The sequence below is a fragment of the Carassius auratus genome, chromosome 31 (assembly GCF_003368295.1).
Source record: "Carassius auratus strain Wakin chromosome 31, ASM336829v1, whole genome shotgun sequence".
Taxonomy (NCBI): domain Eukaryota; kingdom Metazoa; phylum Chordata; class Actinopteri; order Cypriniformes; family Cyprinidae; genus Carassius; species Carassius auratus.
Genome location: NC_039273.1, coordinates 11,088,132 through 11,112,547, shown reverse-complemented (window position 1 = coordinate 11,112,547; position 24,416 = coordinate 11,088,132). Strand labels below are relative to the sequence as shown.

At 38.1% G+C, this 24,416-nt stretch overlaps 3 protein-coding genes across 7 annotated transcripts in view; 1 reads left to right on the top strand and 2 right to left on the bottom strand.

Annotated features, from left to right (window-relative positions):
* Positions 1-4,906, top strand: part of LOC113050532 (cytoplasmic FMR1-interacting protein 1 homolog) — a 37,916-nt gene extending 33,010 nt beyond the window's left edge. For 2 of the 3 annotated variants that reach the window (XM_026213563.1, XM_026213562.1), the window contains exons 27-31: positions 1,850-1,922; positions 2,041-2,135; positions 3,490-3,728; positions 3,831-3,978; positions 4,072-4,236. In XM_026213563.1, the coding sequence (XP_026069348.1) occupies positions 1,850-1,922; positions 2,041-2,135; positions 3,490-3,728; positions 3,831-3,978; positions 4,072-4,236 (720 nt within the window). Of the gene's footprint in view, positions 1-1,849; positions 1,923-2,040; positions 2,136-3,489; positions 3,729-3,830; positions 3,979-4,071 lie in introns of all 3 variants that reach the window. The other variant, XM_026213561.1, reaches the window with a different exon arrangement.
* A 475-nt stretch (positions 4,907-5,381) lies between these two features.
* On the bottom strand, positions 5,382-13,812 carry LOC113050533 (magnesium transporter NIPA2). Of its 3 annotated transcripts, none has more exons than XM_026213565.1 (6): positions 13,631-13,812; positions 12,635-12,862; positions 11,762-11,818; positions 11,536-11,626; positions 6,713-6,873; positions 5,382-6,419 (listed from the first exon to the last, which is right to left on the bottom strand). In XM_026213565.1, the coding sequence occupies exons 1-6, from the start codon at positions 13,719-13,721 to the stop codon at positions 5,755-5,757; spliced, it is 1,293 nt and encodes a 430-aa protein (XP_026069350.1). In that variant the 5' UTR covers positions 13,722-13,812; the 3' UTR covers positions 5,382-5,754. The 3 variants fall into 3 exon arrangements, with proteins under 3 accessions (XP_026069350.1, XP_026069351.1, XP_026069349.1); XM_026213566.1 differs by having other exon boundaries at positions 13,526-13,783; XM_026213564.1 differs by lacking the exon at positions 13,631-13,812 and adding an exon at positions 12,942-13,097.
* A 1,042-nt stretch (positions 13,813-14,854) lies between these two features.
* Positions 14,855-17,317, bottom strand: nipa1 (NIPA magnesium transporter 1). The gene is made up of 5 exons (XM_026213567.1): positions 17,038-17,317; positions 16,865-16,912; positions 16,690-16,780; positions 16,329-16,489; positions 14,855-15,649 (listed from the first exon to the last, which is right to left on the bottom strand). Exons 1-5 carry the CDS (start codon positions 17,150-17,152, stop codon positions 15,144-15,146), a joined length of 921 nt encoding a protein of 306 aa, XP_026069352.1. The 5' UTR covers positions 17,153-17,317; the 3' UTR covers positions 14,855-15,143.
* Positions 17,318-24,416: the final 7,099 nt, after the last annotated feature.

Below are 24,416 nucleotides of genomic sequence, written 5' to 3'. Positions count from 1 at the left end.
ACATTCAGATATATATATGAATCTTACATATGTATATTATGTGAATGTATATTTTGTATAGAGTACACTTCCATTATTTAGTCTGCCAGCTGCTCAGAGTTTAGGATGTCTGACTCTGACACACTGTTGTCATGGGAACACATCTGTAATTGTGTTGCATGTGTCAGCACTGTCAGTTTCTCCATGTCAGATTTAAGCCCTTTTAAGATGCAGATCAACTGCAAAAATGTATTATATATTTATTTTTTAACCAGCCCCTAAAGCCATTATGTGCATATTTTCTGTATAGAGCTGTATTTTGTTACTTGGCACTAACAATGTAGTCTTCTTTGCTTCTCATTTTTCTGTTCTTTTTAAAGTCTGAATGGTAACAAATCACTTTAATCAAACGTGATGAATGACCACATACTTTGACACCTTTTCTTTTTGTATTATCAGTCATTCGAAGAAATGTTTGTCCACCCAAAGACAGGCCATTCAGTTGTTTGGCAAACTTTCGTTGTCGTTTCCACAGCTCTTAATGTGATTGGTTTGATTTGTAATTTGTTAATGAGTTTATCCACTTTAAGGCACAAATAAATCCAAAGCAAAGCTTGCCATTAGCAGTAAATCACAGTCTAAAGACTGACATCAGCCACATTTTGCAACCACCAGCTCTTTTACAGACTGCTTTTGAAACAGGACTGTTCACATTGAAATAAATAAATAAATTTAAAAAAAGCAAAATAACACACATCATACAGTGATATTTTAAAATGAGTTGTAGAATTATTCCTCTATTTGTATATTAAATTTCATTAAATTTCATTTTTAATTTTACATTTTATATATATATATATATATATATATATATATATATATATATATATATATATATATATATATATATATATATATATATATATATATATATATATCTCAGTTCAATTCATTGAGTTCATTCACACAATTTATGATAAAACATTAAAACAAAACAATAAGCTGCTTGTGTTTTCAATGAATAATGGATGGAACATCACTGCAGAATGGTTGAGAATATCTGACATTCATCCAGACACTCGAGACTCTTCACAGATGTGATAAACTCCTGTTTAATTGCCAACCATTAGTCACGATTATGAACGTTACCCAGGGAGATGCTGTCTTCCACATTTAAACATCAACAATCAAGGGTTGTCTGCTAAAATAGAGCCAAAACATCTTGCTAGAGAAAACCTCTTAGCCTGTGTGAAAGTACCTGCTCTGCCTGATGGCAAGGTCGATGCAATCAAGGCAGTCGGCTGTAATTGTCTGCATTTGAATTGAAATGTCAACAGCCTCATCTGTAATCACTCATGTCAGTGTTGGATGTGACTGCATGGCTCCATCTGCTGGAACAGTACCTGGTTACTAGAAATCTGTTCCAAGGATTTCTCAAAGGCTTCATCAGACATGTTTTAACTCACCATTTTGACATGACATTTGCCATTTCTGTTTTGTTTTTTTGTTTTTTTTACCCTCCTGTGCTACAAAAGAAATCCTTTTCTCCAGTATGTGCCACAGTATGAATAAATCATGCCAGTTTCTGCAAGCTGTAGTTTGAAAAGATATTCAGCTAAACAGCTAAATAAAATATTTATCTACATGTATTTAATATTAAATTAAATACATTAAGCAGGTCACTAATGGCTTCTGTGCTTCATTAGTTGAGACGATTAAAACAATGCATTAACCTTCTTTGATTATGCATGTACATGTCAAAGCGGCAATGTTGTCTCAGATTTAACTCACGATTTGTACCCCATACTTCTCTACCCTTGCCCACATAAGATTGTTTCAGTTTGAGAAATGCGTTTTTTCTTTCCTGCAGTCTCAAGAGGAGGTGTGTGACTTGTTGCATGCGGCACCATTCCAGAACATCTTGCCAAGAGTTCACGTTAAAGGTAAGCTCATGCTTATGTATGTTTGCTGAGGATACTGTATGCTGTATTTTTAACATGCTTTATTTGAGCAGTTCCTCATACATATCCAATAATCCTTTTACAACCCACACTTGAGCAGAAGGTGAGCGTCTGGATGCGAAGATGAAGCGTTTGGAGGCCAAATACACTGCACTGCATATGGTGCCTCTAATTGAGCGTCTGGGAACCCCTCAGGTGGGTGAAACATCACTGCTCCGACAGCCGCTTTAGTCGAGCTCTGCTGCTTTACTGCCTCCAGTAAACATAATTAGCTGTTGATATGGTCATTAGCATCTCAGATTTCATACCTTACTGCTGGTTAGTGTTGTCAAAAGACCCGGTACTTCGGTACTAAGTCAGTACTAAAATATTGAAAATGTCACAGTACCAGGTTTCTTTAAGTACCGGTGGTACCGAGTACCCGGTCAACCCGGTTCTTGACGCATACAGCGCTATGATTTCCGCAAAGCAGAAAACGCAAACTCAAACTGTTCTGAGTCACTTCACAATCATTTTACCGTTTCATTTGCGTAAAACCAGTGTCAATTTAAAGGTATTCACAGCAACCCATCAAATTAAGTTAATTTTTACATAAAGGCATTGTGCTAGAAATATTACTATTATTTAGTAGAATGTATGTGAGACTGCTACTACTGTTGAAAAAAATGTATAAAACTTTTTAAATCACAAAATATTTATTCCAGTTTTAATTTTAATAGCAAATCCCCTTTATGTAGCAAAAATAAAATGTTTAAATTTCATTAATTAAAAGACAAATTAATTTTGGGTGAAATTTGTTTACTGTTTTTCATAATTATATAACTTGTATAAAAACTTTAAACACAATTGTAAATAAGTATAAGAATGGCGTTGGTTTCATTTTTAGTGATATTTTTTTTAATTAGCATATTTTTGTGTTTTGCTTTGGTACCGAAATTGGTACCGAGAACCGTGGATTTTCACTGGTATCAGTACTGAATACTGAAATTTTGGTACCGTGACAACACTACTACTGGTTTGATCTCATCCCTGAGACTTCCACATTCATTTGTGTCAGTGGTAATGGGCAGATTTAAAATGCAAATGGTGATTTCTAAAATTTACTTAAAGAAATGTGTATTCATCTTGGTGAGATTGCGATTTTCTGTTACTTTGTGTGAAATATCTACAAAGGTAATCCGTAACAACTCTTGGATAAGATCTTAACTATGACAAGTTGAAATTATCATGCTTTTTTAGAAAAGTCAATAGTCATGACTCTCAATTCCAACTTTTCATGTCGTAATTATAAGGTGAAAAGTCCCAATTAGGCATGCCATAATTGACATAGAAAGTCTTCCTAATTGAGTCCATTGTGAGACAAAAAGTCAATTTTATGCCAGTGTTATACTTCATTGTCAGAATTGTCACAATACCACCTAAGTGGGCTGAATTACTTTTCATATGCTTTGAAGGACAAATCATCTGCCTTGACAGAATAAATACCATAATCACTGTTGAATGCATACTTGAGTGATTTTAATCAATACCCTGTACAATCTCTCATCAGCAAATTGCCATCGCCCGTGAGGGTGACCTGCTGACTAAAGAGCGCCTTTGCTGTGGTCTCTCCATATTCGAGGTCATTTTGACTCGTGTCCGCGGTTATCTGGATGACCCAATGTGGCGCGGCCCATTACCCAGCAACGGCGTGATGCATGTGGACGAATGCGTGGAGTTCCACAGGTTGTGGAGCGCCATGCAGTTTGTGTACTGCATCCCGGTGGGAGCACACGAGTTCACTGTTGAGTGAGTGCAAACTGATCACCTGTTTTTCTTGTCATGTAGAATGGCTGTTTACAGTAAGATTAGGATATTTGTGCTTTTTAAAGCATATCGATCTTCTTCTAGACAATGTTTTGGAGATGGTCTGCACTGGGCCGGTTGCATGATTATCACCTTGCTTGGACAGCACAGACGCTTTGACATCCTGGACTTCAGCTACCATCTCCTTAAGGTGCAGAAACATGATGGCAAAGATGAGATCATCAAGAGTGTGGTAAGTTTTTCCTTATTGAGTTTAATCTGTTTTATTTAACTTCTGCAGTCAAGACATCAACTAAACCATCTTTTTTTGCCCCTCCCACTTTAGCCTCTAAAGAAAATGGTTGAACGAATTCGCAAGTTCCAGGTTCTAAATGATGAAATCTTCACCATTTTGAACAAGTACCTGAAGTCTGGGGATGGAGAGAACATGCCAGTAGAACATGTCCGTTGTTTTCAGCCTCCAATCCATCAGTCTTTGGCCAGTAACTGAGATTGACATACATTTGCTCCAATTAGAAGTGGACAAGATGGTAAGAGGGGAACATATTTAGCATTAAGTTTAGCCTCATGTTTAGGACCAGTTTCACTGTCACATTCTACTTAGAGACGCCTTTCTTACATCAGCCTAGTGTTCACAGAGCCAGTAAGTTGCCTTTTGATTAGTTGAGTGTTTGGTAAGCGCTGATCAGTTGTACCATTATTGGTTTTCCACGTGTCTCAGGCTTTGGTCAATTAGGCCAAAATGTGTTTTAATATGATGTAGACAAACACGGCTCAGTTTTACTAGTGTATGGCAGGATGATTTTATATTGTACACACACTCGTGCCTTATTATAGATAAATGACTATTATCTTTTATGTTAATGATAGCACAGCACTACTCATTATCATGTTTTATATTTGGGGAGAGCAGTGGGAAAGGGTTGGAAAATGGCCAAGTGGGTTTTATCAACTGATTATTTAAGCTTTTGCTGTGGTGAGAGACCAGCGGTATATTTCTGTGTGGTGTTTTTGAATGATTATATGCAAGAGCTTTTTCCTTCTGTTATCCTGAATAAAACTTTAAGCATAACCAAGTCCTTACTCTCAATAAACATACCTTTTTTTTAATTTGAATTATGTAATCAGATTTTAATTCAATAAATATGTATCAAACCCTGGTTGCCTTTTTTTTTTTTTCACATCAAACGGTTTAAAGGACTAGTTTACAAAATAAAAATGGTCATTGTTTGATCAATATGAGGGCTCCAAAAGTCTAAATCGGCAGATGCGCGAAAGCAAATTTAAATATTCTGATGTGATTGTAATTTCAGAGGTTTAATAGTCATTGCGGAATCATCATCATCATTTAAGAACATATTTGTGTGTATTTTAAGAGATTGCAATCTTTTAATGATCAATTGTGCATATGAGCCTTTATTTTTCTGTCATATTTGTACCTGATCTCAAAATTAACAGCTTTCGGGATCCCTGATTGCAATACAGTAAATGTATATTTGTTCAGGAGCTCACATTTTCCCGAGTACATTTTAATTTGTTTTGTTACGTTGATCCATGTTTAAGTTAATATATGATATGTCTGATGATTTGGATTAATAATCACAACACTGCTGATGAACTGAGAGGGTCTTCTCATAATTTCACTTTGGATGTCTTTAATACAAAGTCAACAACTACCGATTTTGTAGAAAGAAACTCAGTGCATGTAAATACAGGTGTACATAAAATATAACAAAAGTCTCTTAAAAATGTACAGTTGTGTATTTACAGTGCTACATGAGGAATGAGATTTAAGCTTACAATGTAGTCTAGTTGCAAACAAACAAAACAAAAATGAGTTAAATGAAACCCTTAGTACAATCGATTGGTCCATCTTTTTTGTATTTTTTTTGCATGTTTATAGTTGATTGTCTTAGGTTTATCTCCTCACTGAAAAGGAAAGAAAAATGCTAATTTTCCATAGAGCAGCCAAAAGATTTTCATAGACGAACTGTTGCATACTGGTTCCTCACTGAACCGAAGAAACTGTCATAGTGCCGTTTCTTCTGGAGACACTGTCGAAAGGCAACCCTACCTCTCTGTTGTCAAAGTCCTCCGTGATGTCATTATGTAGCAGCTCATAACTGGAGTGGTTGTTAGCTGCCATGCCGTTTAATACAGGGCCATTCCTCTCGTCCTTCCTGATGGACACAGCCAGTGATGCCAAGCTAATGCTAACGTCCTTAAAGGCGTGCAGCAGGAAGATGCCCACGATAATCGTAAGGAAGCCGCTCAGTGTGCCAATGATGTCATCGGTGCCCATGTGTTCCCATTCTTTGAACAATATTGCTGAGCAGGAGAGCACTGAGGTGGTGAAGAACACATAATAGATGGGTGTCACCAGGGATGTGTTAAAGATGTCCAGTGCTTTGTTCAGGTAGTTGATCTGTGTGCTAACACAAGTTATCAGGCTCAGCAGCAGCAGCCAGGCCAAAGGTTTTCGCATCACTGGCTTCCCAGCGATGGCCTCCTTAATGGTGATGCCCAATCCCTTCACACAGGAGACGGACAGAGCACCAATCACTGAGCAGATGGTGATGTAGACCAGGATGTTAGTCTGCCCGTGGCGTGGGCCTACAACGAAGATGAAGATGAGTGCTATGATGATGACAGCTGTCGCAAAGACCACGAAGCCTGGAGACCAAAAACAAATGATTAGTTATATAAAGGAGTCTGATTTATTCCTTAAAAAAAATATTTTAGTATCAGTATAAATATTTATGTATACAACCGTTCAAAATGTGTGGTCAGTAAAAATAAATTAATACATATATTCTGCATGGATTCATTATGTTGATCAAAAAGTGATTTTACATACCACAATAATGCATGTTTGAATAGTGGAATTACTCCGCAACATTGCTGAGCAAAAACAAGTTATACACATTCCAGGAGGGCCTTTATTGTCTTTACATGTTGTGGTTTACCTGGATCAACCAGTTTTTTGGACATGTCTTCCAGGCTGTCGATCTCCTCCTCTTTAGGCGCATGTATCACCATGGTAGTGGAGCCCAGGATACTGAGCAGACAGCCAAGCTTCCCATGCAGGTTCAGCCTCTCTGTCAGGAAGTACGAGGACAGTACCGCACTGCAAAAACAGGCATGCATAAAACTTGACCAACTTTCAACGTATAGGTCACCCAAAAATAAACATTGTCTTAATTTACTCACCCATAAGTAATATATATTCTAAAATAATAGTTAATTTATTCTTATTATTACAAGCATATTTATTAATATACTGTTTATTATTTGATTATTTCAATGTCCTGTTTATAAATGGGAAACTAGATGAGCTATAGTTGTATGTAATTATATGATATGGTTATGTATATAACTTTATATGAGAAATATTTTACAATTGTATTGCATATCTGTTGCTGTCATAATAATGACTCATTTAAAATGTATACGTCTTCTTATTTCTGTTCTTAAAAGATGCTGTATGTAAGTTTTTGACTTAAGCATAAAAATACCATAATACGTTTGCAGATTTTTAAGAAACATGTCAAGTTAACATACTTGTTTATCTGAAAAACAATGCTACTACAGTCAGTTATTCTCCTTTGAGAATGTGCGTTCTGGGCCAGAATGTCGGTCTCTGTTTTGCTTTGTGGAACCCACCCATTGCGAGTTATGGCAATTGGATTTCAGCACCCAGGGTTGCCAGTTGGCAGAAAACACAGCATGTTTAATTTCATTCATCGTCAAGTGCACTCATGGCCAGTCTCCAGTGTTAATTTCGTTGACGAAGACTATGACGAAAAATATTTGTCAACTAACCTTTTTCACGGACGAAAACTAAATAAAAACTAAATAAAAAGTCAGATATGATGACGAAAAACGTGACGAAATATAACTGACACTTTAGTCAACGAATAAAAATGAGACGAAAATATATGGGCGGGACGAATGGAGAAGAGATCCAATCAGAGCGAATCTTTGAGGGTAGGTTGATCTATGCAGAAGCAGCCAAGGGGCAAGGAACTCGACCGGAAGTTGAAGTCGGGTGGAGGCTGCCATCTTTTAGCAGAACTTCACTTGCGTTAGCATTCCCATTGACTCCCATTCATTTTGGCGTCACTTTGACAGCGAATAACTTTACATCTGAGGCGTTTAAAGACTCTGTTTGTCCATTATTTATTTCTAAAGATACACGACAATGTATAAAGGGCTCCATTACCTTCTATGTTACATTATGGCCCCGTAGAAACAGTTTTTGTAAAAATAGGCTAACGATTGAGTCATAACCACTCGGCTCTCTGTCACATTACCGTACAGACAGGAGGAGAAGCTCGCAGGCAATTAACTTAATATGGCGTACTGGCGTTACATTTTAAAATACTATACAAAATAATTAATCAGAATACTTACTCCTGCTCACTCACGCCAAAGAAATCCCCGCTCAAGCTCGCCGTCTCTGCAAGATTAACGATGGCAGTTTGCACGCACTGCTACTAGAAGATTTAAATCTGTCAGACAGGTTGCTGACGTCGTCAAGCTTCGTTTGAGTCTGCGCGTCAGAAACGGAAGTGCTAAAAAACACTAAAAATGGGCTTCACTTGTCTCAATTGAGTTCCAATGGGGTCGCTGTGTCCATTTCTTTTACTGTCTATGGAAGCAGCCGAGCCGAGCCATTTTAAAAAGCCGCGGCAAATGCAAGCGCCACAGCTAAACAAACGCAGCAGCAGTTACACAGAAAAGAGAACAAAGATGAGTTTGCAGAAATTCGCACAGTTTCGAGGACGTTTTCATAACAGTTAAGTTGTTTACACAGGGAACTACACTGCGACCTTTTGAAATGCCATTGCGACCCAAATTTTTATGGGGTCGTAAATGTATCACTGATTATTTTTGTACCTACTTATGTGTAATGGTATGTTTTAATATGAGCATTTATTAAAACAGAAATGTGTAAGAATACGTTTTATAACGTGCTCCAAGCATTCAACACATCAAGTTGGCTTCAGCCCCGCGCTGCGGGAAAGTTGAACTGAGCAGCTGGTTACTCGCGCAACACTGAACCGAGTTCTCCTTCAGGACGTTTGCGTCCTCCTGCACCTGAACGAACAAATACAAATCGCATTTTAAATAAACATAAGAAAAAGAGCGAAAAGTGAAAGAGCTCAATTCAGCAGCGCGGTGTTCAGGGAGCAAGCAGAGACGCGTCTCAAAGTCTTCTTGCTTTTGTACCGACAACAAATACATACTAAATATGTCGAAATACCCGTCTTGGAAAGTGTGTTCGAAAAGGTCTGTAGTTGTGTCTTCAGTGAAAGTAAAGAGTTGGAAAGAAATCGGATGTGTATCTTTATAACGGATGCATTTGTCTCTTAAAGTGACCGCGCCTAATTTACTAGCTCTGCTGTCAGTGTCTTTAATGTATGAAAATGAAAGTAAATCACTCACTGCTCTTGATTAAATTACTTTGTAGTTTTAACAAGAATTTATCCAAAGTCAATCCAAAAATCAGATAGAATAGATTATATTGTTTTACTAGTGACTAAAAAAAAAAAAAAATGATTAGGGACCTGAGCATGTTTTGCTTAAGTGTTTCTTTCTTTAATTGCTAATGCAACCTTTTCACACCACAGACTGAACCAAATTAAGCATTGCATCAGACATTATCAAGATGAATTTGTTGTTCTGACTCAGTTTAACCCTGAGTTATTGTCATATTTTATTACCAATTTCTAAACTACAGCAGATAAACTGTGATATTGTAAGAAATGTTGAAGGTGTCTGAATACATTTTGGTTTGATTGTGTATTTTATTTTACAGCTATTTTAAATGAACAAAAACAAACTTAAAAAATGTAAACTTTGTGTAAATATCACAAATAAAGAAATAGAATGAACATACAATACAAATATAATATAGGTGGTTGTCTATTTCAATAATACTGTACTTCATCTTGAAAGAATGTCATATGCATTGCATATCATTCAGGACGAATGCATATCTTTTTCAGAGAGCATGTATATTTTTCATTGAGAGCAGGCCTTATGTTTATTTTATAAATACCATTCCATAACAGACTGATGGAAACATTTAGTCAAGTCAACTAAGTTGACTTTGTTCTACTAAAAAAAAAAAAAACTAGACTAAGACTAAAAGACTTAAGACTAGACTAAGACTAAAACTCTTATGATATTTAGTCGACTAAAACTAGACTAAGACTAAAACATTTCAGATGACTAAAATGTGACTAAAACTAAATGGTGTGTTATTCAAAAGACTAAGACTAAGACTAAATCCGAATTTGCTGTCAAAATTAACACTGCTAGTCTCACATAGCAAGACCTTCAGACTGAAGGTCTGGAATTCATGGCAGCTTTCTTTGGCCAAGGCCCACCCATGAGGCCGTTTGACCGACATGTCCAACAACCAATCACAGTTTGTTTTGTTTAGCAGCACGTTTCAGGGCATGCAAATGTCGCCACAATAACAGACCGGTGTGTAAAACTCTCTGAAGTATTTTAAAGATTACATGCCGCAAACTTTAAATATTTCACATACTTTTGAAAACCCAGCGTTTAGTTGATCCTGATAAGCGATCGTTGTCACAGTTAGGGCTGGGCGATATATCTAACGATATGATCATGTGCATCTAATCAGTAAAGCTGCTTCCGTGATCACCGCTAAAATCGCCATCACCTGCTTATAATTGGAGTGGCATTTAATAGACAGAGCCGTAGATCACTGACAAGCTACGCAATATCGCGTTCATTATCGAAGGCGATTCATCTGCGGATTCATCACGGAAGCAGCTTTACTGATTAGATGCGCATGATCATATCGTTAGATATGTCGCCCAGCCCTAGTCACAGTTGTAAACACTATGGCTTTTTTCTTTCATGAGGGGGTTTGGCAGCATCTTTGTTTCCAGGCAGAATGTTAAATTATATTTATGCATTTAGTAGACGCTTTTATCCAAAGCGACTTACAGTGCATTCAGGCTAACATGTATTACCTTAAAGAACACGACACACATCTCGAGGAAATCCTGCAGAATTCAATGAATCCGATGACGAATTTGCCACTGTTGAAGTGTTTCCACTTTTGTGTCCCATATGCATCAGACGTTTAGCCAATGGTCAGTCCATGGGCATGACGTCGGAGGCTGAGACTTACTCGTTCCTGTTGGTTTTATCATTCTGAAAACTTGCGTGTGCATCAGGTCTGAAGAGGAGAGGCCGGGTGAAAAGAACCCATCTTCAATATTTTGAATTTGGACTGCAATACCTAGTTCAACCACTCGGTGTCAATCCTACATACAGCACCTTTAACAGCTCCCACTCACTGTGGTGGAGCAGTTCTTGTAAATACCAGCAATTCATTCATAAATATGCCTGCAAATTACAGCGAAGTGCAACAGTTACAGTATGTTGTTCGGTAGAGGCCAAAAAGGATTTAAATAGTTAATTTTGAATCAGTTTTTTCTTGTAAACTCAGAAATGTGTATTTGACCTTGTTTTGTCCAAAAAAAAAAAATGCCAGGGATATTTACAGGGGTGGTGGGAGAAAAAAACAGGCAGCAATAAAATCACAGACAAACCCCTCTAAATGTTGAAAATAGCCTACAATCAACATAAATCACAATAGTTATGAGTCCAAGACAGTAACATCCTCCCACGCAACACTGCATTCCTATAATACTATCCACCTCCTGTATCATTAAAACTGATTTGCACATTAACAATAAACAGGTTTTTATCATTCTGAGAAATTCCCCAAAGGTTTACAGACCTGACTAGCACACTGAGAGCCCCAAGAGGAGTGACGAGAGTGGCGGGAGCAAAGGCGTATGCAGCGAAATTGGCAGCTTCGCCAGCCCCCACTGTCAAAGCAGAAAGAATCCAAGTAGTTACTTCCAAGAAGCTGAGCCACAAACATGATAAATGTATATTGTACATGAACGTATTTAAGATGAAACTTTAAGATGAAACTTAGTTGGTTAATCTATGTCACTCACTTGATAACAAGCCAGCCCACCAAAGCCATTCTTTTAAGTATGCATGACCTCCTTGGCCTGGAAAGCAGAATGATTCATGTTTCAACATTATTCAACAATATATTTACTGTCAGCAATATTGTGCATGACATTTTAGCAAAAATTAAATTGCACTGCCTATCAGGTATCGGCCACCCTGCTCTCTACATGTCAACATCTGCATCAGCCATTGAAGAACTCATTGATGACTACTTGGTACAAACATTATAATCTCTCAGAAATTATTGTAAATGTCAACAGTTAAATAACTAAATGGCTGCAACAAGTTTAAAAGGTAAATCAGTGCTAAACAGAGGATTAGTATTTTCCTTAAGCTCTACAGGCCACATTATGAAATACACTCTACATTATGTTTCTTACACTCGCAAAGGCTGAAATTAATTGATCAAAAACACAGTAAAACGTTAATACTGTGAAACATTAGAACAAATAAAAATAACTTTAAAAAAAAATATATATATATTTTAAAATATAATTTATTCCCTGATGGCAAAGCTGAATTTTCAGCATCTTCAGTGTCACAAGCGAAAAGCAGTTCGTTTTCTTTTTTAACAGTAAAACTTATTTTAAATGACACAAGTTCATACGGGGTTAAATATCTTAGTCTGGAGAAGTCAGTGACATGGTAACAGAATTAATGATTAATAAAAAGTGTGCAGCAAGGAATCTGTACAGTGCTGCACCTTTGAGTTTAAACAATGACGGATACAGAACAGGTGTGTCTGAACAAAACATCTCAATCATTTTCCCACCCATACCAGTTAAACATCTCTGACACAGCGGTATATGTTTTTCAGACACCACAAGATCAAAAGTTTACAAAAAGTAACATACCTGCCCGCATAGAGCCCTTTCTGGCCAGTCGAAGGAGTCCCTTCTTCTTTAAGATGAAACTACCGCCAATAAATATACTGGAACTTATAGCCAAAGCGAGGCCTATATAGAAATCGTACTTTCCTCGGTCTTGACCCATAATGCCGTCAGTAGAGTTTCCTCTCGTCACATTGACATATACGCAACGAAGATTGATTCCAGAGGAACAGTCTCGGCCAACTGCAAAACCTGGCATGAGAGAAAAATACAAATTATAACCTTGAAATTAATTGCCAGTGTTTTCCTAGTTAAGATAAAGTTATCGTACCATTTTCATGAGAAACACTACACACATTGCAGCTCAAACGATCTGAGGTTACATGATTCATGACAACACACACTGCTCTGAGGGAGAATGAAGAATGATAATGCATGTGTGATGCACAATAAGTGACATCATCAGCACTACAGGAAATGACACCATTAAACTCTGGCTCGAAGTCCTACTAGTTACGTATGATGACGAGGAAAATATTATCAGCATATATAAATAGGGTTCGACCTACTGACAAAGGCTCACTTTGTTCAAAACCTCCATGACCTTTGTCTAATCCGTACAACGAATTTGAACGGTGGTGATGAGATTGTCATTGTGCATCTCTGTGTGCGTGTTCACGGAAGTTAATCATTTAGGTTTGGCATAACGTAAGTGCGAGTGAATAATGACAAAATTATTATTTTGGGTGAACTAGCACTTTAAGAAGCGAGACAAGAGAATACAGCTGATCCAGCAAACTTTACAGTATAATTAAGAACAACATCCCATGTCCATTTTACTCGAGCATAAACAAGTTATCTAATAGGAGTCAACGTTTGGTTGTCGCGACATATTCTTGACATGATGACAATTACCTTATTCTTACAGCCAAACCCAGCCGGATAGCCTAGCCAATTAGCTCCATAATTCACAGCAAACATACGCGTGGCTGACGGAGGTTAGGAAGTCGTTCACAGTACCTAACGTTAGTTGTATTGCTGTGATCAGCTCGACATCATGTCCGGTCACATAGATTTCACGGTTTGAACTTTCATATTTTCTCGCGACCATGAAATTCAGATGCGATGTAGACGCGAACCCATGTACGTCCACCAAAGTACACTGTAGCGATGTCCGATTCGTGAAAGATTCGTTATTTTGATTCAAATCTTTTAAATGAATCAATCGGCTCACCAAACAGTCTGAACAATTTTTACATATACTTTATAAATCCTTTTTTTTATTGTCAAGGTAAAAATATATAATAAAAATATATCTCGAAACAATAAACTGGTTCGTTTAACAAAATAAATTAAAAACGTATCACGTTTACTATAAGAGTTTCGACAATGAAAATAGGCCTTTGAGGACTTACTTTAATACGATGAATGTAAATTAATTAATAAAATATTAATTATAAAATACTCATTCAATTGGACTGAATCCGTCCGAGTGATTCTCTTCTCTCTTAACTTTTTCGGAGCTTATCCACCTTGTAATGATCAGAGCTGATTACTAAGTGAATTGAGGATTTGACTGATGGGGTACATTCAGAATATTAAAAAAATAAACCAATAAAACGACCTGGAAATATTTTTGAAATGTTAACTTTTTTTATGAGTATTACATATTGTTTCATGTACATGCACATTATATTTAGGTTCAAAATGATGTTTAAATTAACCGAATCATATGCTACGCCAGTTGCCAGGGACATGATGTCAAAGAATCACTGAATTGTTCGAAAGAGCCGAAATGAGTCAGAATCAGTATAAGAACGAGGAAGCAGGCGCGCACGCGCAGAATCTCTCTTTTGATTGGCCTTTTGTCGTCTTACGTCTTTGTTAGTCTTCATTTCACGCGTTTGAACATTGTAACCGAATGTAAGTGCATTTTGATCATCAGTATGATTTTTTTTGTAATATATATAATACATCTACAAAAAGGTGCCCTCCTCACCTAATATCAGTTAAAAAGTGCCTATGCTGACCTAGTGGTGTAGATGTCCACAGGTAACGTGGACTCCGGTGCAGTGACCAGGAATCACTCTTGACACTAAAACTGCTGAAACATTCGCATCGTGTATCAAACGATCAAATCGATAAAAAAAAAAAACGCTAAAATAATTAGGTAATCTTGGTTTTAAATCCTACTTTTTTATATATTAACCAGGTGATTTATATATATATATTATTATATCAAGATATAAATAAAATAATTTATCCATGGCTGCACACACACAAACGAGGTTAATATAAATTATAGTAAACAATTAACTACTTTATTCCATTTACACTTATACACATTCTCAGAGTTAATACTTATTCAAAACATTATTAGAATACAATAATTATTTTTTAAATATAATTTAGTATATAAAATATTAAAGGACCTCTTCCTTATTTGGCTGTCCAATGGTTAATTAATATTAATACATAATATCCAAAAAATGTTTGTGAAATTGTCAGTTATTGTTAAAAAAATACTCATGAGTTAGTCCTTTTTAACTCTGGTTTGGCTCCAAGTAAATGTAGCTTCTTGAGAGATGCGCAATAAGGCAACACCCACAGATACTGTGATGAAACCACACAGGATACCAAAACAGTCCACAATGCCAAGTGCTGTCCATTCCCTGAAGAGAATAGCAGAAGCCAGAATGACACAAGAGGTGAACGTCACATAGTAAATGGCCTCAAACATGTTAGAGCTGAAGCACTCCAAGGCTTTGTTGATAAAGGTAAACTGGATCATAATGCTGACTAAAAGAATTCCCAGCAACCCCAGGAAGAGGTAAAGTGCTCTGCTATCACTTGTAGATGTTCCACTGAAGGCCTCCTGAGCAGCCAGTCCCAGACCTTTGCTGCTGGGCACAGTGAAGCTCCCGAGGAGAGAACAAATGCCCACGTACACCATAATGTTGGATTTTCCGTGAGCTGGAGAAAATCGCCCGATCAGTATGATCAGTAATAGGACCACCACTGAGATGTAGACCAGGAACACTGAAACATGAATAGAAAGATCAGAAACGATGCTTGACAATGTTTGTGTTTGGTCATTTCTGAGAGTGAGTTAAGGATATTCCACCACACATGATTATGAAGAGATTTCAGAAAAAAAAACAAATGGAGCTTTAACGGTGTTGTCTTTTGTTCAGGATCATTGCGATACCAAATCATTACTGCTATATTTTTATTGATTTGATCTGAACAATGACACAGTTGTTATTTAGAGCTGCTTTAAAGCAGAACCTGAACTGTCTCCATAGTTTCCATAATTGATTATTTCCTGTCTATTATTGTGAAACTTATTTGACATAATCTGTATTGTAAAACATTTACTTGACTTTATGAAAACTGCAGATGCTAATATATATATATAATAAAATATAAAAATTAAAAAATTTAATTATGATTTACAAATACTTGTATCATTTTAAACCTGTGTGATTCCAGCAAAGCACGTGATAAGATATTTTAAATAATGTAACGTTGGTAATGTTGTTTTCCACAGACTTTAATTGTATTTTTGGTCCATAAAATAATAATCAATGTGAACTTGAAACTGTTTGGTATAACAATATTCTTTAAAATATCTTCTTTTGGATTTTGCATCCATTTAACCACTGGGCTACCACTGAGAACAGATGGATTACGATTCCACCAGACATGTTTTCCATACCTGGGTCCATTAGTCTCTCCTCCAGTTCGGCTCTTGATGTGACATTCTCACTCTTGGGTGAGTGAATGATGAGCACAACGGAACCACAACAGCACAAAGCGCAGCCAAGTTTCCCTATGAGATTGAGATGTTCCTGAAGAAGCCAGGATGCCAGAACGGCCCTGATTAATAATGAATAAACAAAATCACATAAATCATTCCATTCCACAGTAAAGGTGCCCTGATATGCTAATGCAAATGTGACAAAAATCTCAAATGTTGTTGTTGTTTAATAATTATTTTTAAATTGTTCAGACCACTGCATCAAATCCATTTAAATTAGAGTAGAATGCCTCGAATAAAATACAACAAAGAAATTCACCCAAATAAGACACCAAGGGCTCCAAGGGGAGTTACCACAACTGCGGGGGCAACATTGTATGCAAGAAAATTTCCTATTTGTCCGACGATCACTATAAATAAGGCAACAATACACACTTTTAAACAACAATTACTAACAATTTAGTTGTTGTTGTAGTAGTAGAGGTAAGACTCACTTGCAAGTGTACCACACCACCACACACAGTCAGCCAGGTAAGACCCACCTGTAATAACATACAGCATCATTTTTTATTTATATATATATATATATATATATATATATATATATATATATATAACTTTGCATTCGGACAAAATATGGGGATAATGGTCCTTTTATGTGAAATACCTGACTTGCGGGCTCGCAGTATCCCCTTCTTCTGTAGTACAAACGTGGATCCATTGATAAAACTGGACACGACAGCAATCACAACACCGACTACTGGGAATGAAACCTCGTCCATAAATGTATGTGGTTTTATGAAAGGGCAATATCAGTCTTTAAATCACTCTTTGGTTTTACTGGTGCTGATGAGGCCCTCGTAGACCTGTTATGCTGTAGACTTTGTTACTGGACTAGTAGAAAGACACACAAACATAAACCGATGTTCGATAGATCCCGGAAGGAGTTCCTTGACAAACGAGCGACCTCTACTGGTTGAGAGAGAGAGAGAGAGAGAGAGCTTGCAGAGAGTTGCAGAGAGCTTTCAGAGAGAGAGGTCATGCATAACATGAGCTCCTAGTCTTTCTAGAGTTTCTTGCTTCTAATATGAGGTAAACCAAAGATAAAAACACAAAATTAACTAAAATGGGACGGTGAGCACAAGTTCACTATAAAAAAATACTTTAATATTTATTTTTTTACAAGAAATTAGGAGAAAATCTCTTGAAAACAAGAAAAATTCGTGGAACCTAAACAAAAGGACACTGGAGTGGACCCTACAACAAGGCTTCAGAAGGGAACGAACACAAAAACTGCTGGAGAAGAACCACCTACAAACTTCACGGATTTAACAAAAAGGATTATTCCATCTTATTCCATCTTAAAAAGGATTTAACCACAAAAACTTTTTTTTTTTTTTTTTTTTTTTAACAACCTTTCCATCTACAAACAACAAGGACCAAAAATTGCAAAAGGACAAACAAAACCAACGGACCCCCAACTTTCCATTTGATGGAGGTAAGACAACAAGAGCTGTATTCCAACTAAAATAACTTTAAAAGCAATCTGTCAAGATAAATTCAAGATAAATTCAACTAAAAAGGGAAACTTTTTATAAACTCTTTTATAAACTTTGCAAACAAACTTGACCAACTGTCTCCTGGCATACTACAGCTATAGAACGTTATAGCAATTTAAAATAACAAAAGAGGGCCATTGTCATTCACACCTTCTGATTGGATTAACGGAGCCATTACAATCAATATCAAAGACCTGTAAACGGCATTACCATGGCAACACCAGCAATGGGGACTGGAGCTCACACCTTTTCCTACCCCCCAGACATCAAGTCTGAGAAGAGCAGACAACAACACAAGCTCAAAACTCAGAAGGAAAACCCAGAAACACTGTTTAAAGATACTTTAAACAGTAGGGGCAAAACCATCACCACAAACCTGCTCTTCTACACAGAACACCCGACTGCATGGCACACCGCCTCCTGCACACTGTTCCAGTATCACACCAAACATGGAATCTGTAAAGGCAGACAACTGTGCATTTATGAAGACGCAGAAAAAGACCTAGAGAACAGACACCTGACAATAAACTTTTATCAAAATGGAACGGTAATGATACAGGGAAACAGTGCTGCCCTCACAAACTTTGAACAGACCTTCCACTGCTTAAAAGATATGGTGGAAAGAGATGAAGCAAACCCCTGCAAGCAAACCCATACAGACACACCAGAAGACACTGACCAAAATGAGCCTTCAACCCACGACAACACAGAGAACAGGACCCCTCCAGAAACCACAGAGAACATCAGTCTTCCCCAAAGCACAGGACTACACAACACAGTTGTCCAGCTACAGCACAGCTTAGCACTGCTAGAAGTGGAAATAGTGGAACTGAGTGAGCAAGTCCACATCCTGTCCACTAAAGACACTGAACAACTTAGAGAACAGCTGGACCAGATAAGAAACCAGCTGAAAATGTCCATCCAAGAACTTAAAAGGGAAATGGACACTCTGTATCAGGACAGGCAAACACTCAAAAAAGACCTCAAAGAACTTCAACAGATCATGGGGAAGGAACTTTCAGAAATGAAAGACTACATGGGGAGGGAGCTTGCATGCTTCAAAAAAGAGCTTCAACAAAGGGACAAACAGATGGAGAACCTAACAACACAGATGAGGTGTCTCACTACCCCTGTGAATGCCCCCAAAGTCCCCCCTCCCTCCCCCACACCAACACCTACACATCCAAAGTCCAGCAGCACATCTCCGGCACCCACCAAACCGTCACAGCCCAGCAACAGCCAAAAGGAAGCAGGAACACCTGCAGCCTCCAAAAAACCAGAGATCCTTCAGAAAAACATGACAGCTACAACCCCAGCTGAGAAACAGCCAGGGAAAACAGAGGCTGACATTGCCATCCTCATGGACTCCAATGGGAAGTTCCTACAAGGAGAAAGACTTTTTCCAGGCCTTAAAACAACAAAACTCTGGTGCCCAAAAACAGGGGATGCCCTCAGAATACTTTCTGACTCCACCTTTGGCACACCCTCACATATCATCATACACACAGGCACCAACGACTTGAGAAGGGAACAGGAGAGAGTTGGGCAGCTGATCTGCAGAGTAGCAGAGAAGGCTACAGAAATCTACCCCAACACAAAGATCACCATCTCTACCCTCCTACCCCGCAGAGACATCCACCCAGACACCATCCAGAGAGTCAACGCTGACATCTCCAAAGGATGTGCTCGCCTGCCCAATGTACACCTGGCTCATCACCCCTCCATCACAATCAGGGACCTGTATGACCATGTACACATAAAGAAGGACAAAGTCAATGTGTTTGCAAAAACACTGAAAGACACAGCGTGGGGCAGACAAAACACCTTCACACCCCTGAAAACAACACAGCTGCGAACCTACAGAACACAAAACCAGACACCCAGCATAAACCTACAAACTCATCACAGAGAACGACCACCACTGGCTGCACAATACCAGGGACCCCCACAACATGCTAAAATCCACATCAGGATACCCCATGCACCAGCACTACACCACCACAGATCTACACCAGCCCATCAGCAGAAACCCCAGTTTGCACCAGATCACCACCCAAGACACCCACAACCACAAAAACATCACTCCAGGCAGAGAAGCAACATGAGGAACAACCCAACATCAGCAGCAGCAACCAGCCTTCCACCCGCCCATGCAGCCTCAGGTGACAACACACCAAACCCAGCACCACTCCCACACTCCAGGAGCTACGCTCAGGCCCTGAAAGGACAAGCAAATACACTGGAGATGAGTGAGATCAGACAGCTGCTGAACTACATCAGTACCCAGCTGACAGCATGAAAGGCCACACAGCATGCAAACACCTGCCTAACAATGAAAAAAAAAAAAAAAAAAAAAACTTTTCTTTTCCAAAACACTATATTACATTAGAAAAGGATTACCTCTATTTTTGAAAACAAGAACTCTATACCGTGAACTCTTAAAATGACTCTGTCAATATCAACGTGGAATATTCAAGGATTGAATTCAGCAGCCTTTGGGCTAAAGAGCTCAAACACTGAATTCCAGAAGAGCATCAAAGATATGGATATTATAATTCTACAGGAGACATGGAGCAGGGCAGACACCGTCACCCACTGCCCACCCAACTACAGAGAAATCATCCTACCATCACAAAAACTCAACACAGTCCGACAGGGAAGAGACTCAGGAGGACAAATAATCTGGTACAAATCAAAACTCCACAAACACATCAACACAGTGAAGCAGTGCAAATACTACACCTGGCTTAAAATCCACAAGGAACTGCTCCCATCCAGAAAAGATATATACCTGTGTGCCATATACATCCCACCATCAGAGTCCCCCTACTACAGAGAAGACACGTTCTCCATATTAGAGGAAGAGACAAGCCACTTCCAGGCCCAGGGAAATGTGCTCATCTGTGGAGACCTGAACGCAAGAACAGGACTACAGCCGGACTTCACCGACACACAAGGGAGCAAATACATCAACAACAAACTGACTGTTATTAATAACACATTCTCCCATATCCACAGAAATAACCATGATCATATAGTGAATAAGAATGGGAAAGACCTCCTGCAGCTCTGTCGAAGCCTGGGTCTGTATATCATCAACGGTAGGTTACGAGGAGACACTTTAGGAAGATTCACATTTTGCTCACCTCTTGGGAATAGCACAGTTGACTATATGATAACAGATATAGATCCTTCATCTCTCAGATCATTCACTGTTAGAGAACTAACCCCTCTGTCCGATCACAGTCAAATCACTGTGTATCTCAAAAAGACTGAAAATAACATTAACACAAAACCCAGTAAACTGTACAATATCAGAAAACCATACAGATGGGCCGAAAACAGCGCTGAAGAATATCAGAAAGCACTCAGCAGCCAAAAAATACAAGCACTGATAGATAACTTTCTAAATAACATCTATGCTCACACCAATGAAGGTGTCAATCTTGCGGTCAAAGATTTAAATTACATATTTGAAAAATCAGCAAAACAATCCAAATTGAAAACAAAATCTGGAAAAAATCTAATACCCAAAAATGACAAAAATTGGTTTGATCAGGACTGCCAAACTATTCGCAAACAAATGAGAACACTTTCAAATCAGAAACACAGAGATCCAAATAATACAGAGATCCGCCTTCTTTACTGTGCAACACTAAAACAATACAAACATACACTCAGAACCAAAAAAGCACAATACACCCAAAACCAACTCACAATAATTGAGAAGTCAGTCAACACAAACCAATTTTGGAATAACTGGAACAATCTGAAAAAAACTGATCATGAAGAATTGGCAATCCAAAATGGAGAAATATGGGAAAGTCATTTCCAAACACTGTTTAATAAAGTACAAACAGACAAAAACTGTAAACAAAACCAAACAATCAACCAATTGGAAAAACTAGAATTAGCAATCAAAGATAACCAAAACCCATTAGATTTCCCAATAACTGATAAAGAACTTAAAGAAAAAATCAAAAACCTCCAACCCAGAAAAGCATCTGGACCTGATGGGATATTAAATGAAATGATAAAACACACAAGCAGTCAATTTCAATTGGCCATTCTAAAACTATTCAATGTGATTCTAAGTGTAGGTCACTTCCCTGACATCTGGAATCAAGGCTTGATCACACCAATCTTTAAAAACGGAGATAAATTTGATCCTAACAACTACAGAGGCATCTGTGTGAGCAGCAACCTGGGAAAGTTATTCTGTAGCATAATAAACGCTCGACTATTAGACTTCATCACCACACACAAGGTACTGAGTAGAAGTCAAATTGGATTTTTACCAAATTACCGCACATCTGACCACATCTATACATTACATACTCTAATTGAAAAACATGTCAACCAAGAAAAAGGTAAAATATATGCATGCTTTATTGACTTTAAAAAAGCTTTTGACTCAATTTGGCACCAAGGACTGTTTTACAAACTTATTGAAAGCGGCATAGGAGGTAAAACCTATGACCTTATCAAATCAATGTACACTGAAAGTAAATGTGGCGTAAAAATCGGCACCCAACGTACGAGGTATCTTTCCCAAGAGCGTGGTGTGAGACAGGGCTGCTGCTTAAGCCCAACATTATTTAACATTTACATCAATGAACTGGCAAGCAGTCTGGAGCGATCCGCAGCCCCTGGCCTCACACTACACAACTCACAGATCAAATGCCTGCTGTATGCAGACGATCTGGTTCTGCTGTCTCCCACTCAACAAGGTCTACAGCAGAACCTGGACCTGCTAGAACAATACTGCCAGACCTGGGCCCTGACAGTCAACCTGAAGAAAACCAAAATCATGATCTTCCAGAAAAGATCCAGATCCCAGGGAACACAACACACATTTACACTAGGCACTAACCCGATAACACACACATCACACTACAACTACCTGGGTCTGAAAATCACATCCACAGGAAACTTTAATCATGCTGTGAATGAACTGAGAGATAAAGCACGCAGGGCCTTCTATGCCATAAAACGGCAATGTCCTATAGAAATCCCTATTAGAATTTGGCTGAAAATATTAGAATCAGTAGTTGAGCCCATTGCACTCTATGGCAGTGAGGTGTGGGGTCCACTGACCAATCCAAATCAAGATTTCACCAAATGGGAAAAACATCCAATTGAGACCCTGCATGCAGAACTGTGTAAAAATATATTACACGTGCACCGGCACACAACAAATAACGCATGCAGGGCAGAATTAGGCAAATATCCTCTAATCGTAAAGATACAAAAAAGGGCAATTAAATTCTGGAAACATCTGAAACTCAGTGACCCCCAATCATATCATTATAAAGCCCTTCAATACCAAGAGATGAGCAAAGAAAGCAGTCCCCTCCCTCAGCTGATCCAGAGCTTCAGTACTGATGCTTCACTAACATCTACTGATGCTCTGAATCACATCAGAATCAACCAGATTACTGCACAAATCAAACAGAACTACATCACTCACTGGCAAACCCAAACAGAACAACAGAGTAAAATGCGATGCTATTTGGCTCTAAAGAGAGAGTACAGTATGGCAGAGTATCTGTACACAGTGTCAGATCAGAAACTGAGAAGCACACTGACCAGATACAGACTCAGCGGACACAAGCTGAAGATAGAGACGGGCAGACACAGAAAAACATGGCTGCCAGCGGAGCAGAGACTGTGTTCACACTGTGATCTGAATCAGATGGAAACAGAACTGCACTTCCTAACAGAATGCCCCAAATACACGGACATACGGACAGGGTTCTATGATCAAATACAGCAGATCCATCAGACATTTAAAACTCTTCCGAACCAGGAGAAACTGCCGTATCTGTTAGGAGAACACAAGAACTGCTGTGTGTTTGCTGCTCAGTATGTGTCTGCCTGTCATGATGTTAGAGAAAACACTCAACCTGCCCTGACCTGATGTTTCCAGCATATGTAGATTATGTTACGCCATATTACTGTGTTGTATTACTTAGATGTATATTTTGCCTCTGTAAATCTAATACCATATTCTATTTTATTTTATTTCTAACTTATACATTCACATACACTAATTCACTTTGCACTACATGGTTAATACTTTTTATATATTTTATTATTACTATTATTCTTTTTCTTTCTGTAAATACATATGTGCACTATTTGTAAGCAGCCCAGCTGCCACTGCTTTGGCAATACAAATGTACAGTTTTTGTCATGCCAATAAAGCTCACCTAAATTGAAAATTGAAATTGAGAGAGAGAGAGAGAGAGTAATTATTATATTTAAATATGATGTATTCTTGCATTATCTGAGTTTCACGATGATGCCTATAGTAAAAATAGTGTATAGTTCAAATGACAGACTCATTTTATTGTATGTGGAAAGGAAAGAAAAAAAGAAAGAAAGAAAGAAAGAAAAAAAAACAGAACTTTCATTAAATAGACACTGGAACATTTATTTTATTAACGCTAATTTACAATAAAATGATGGCGTCACCTTCGGTTAG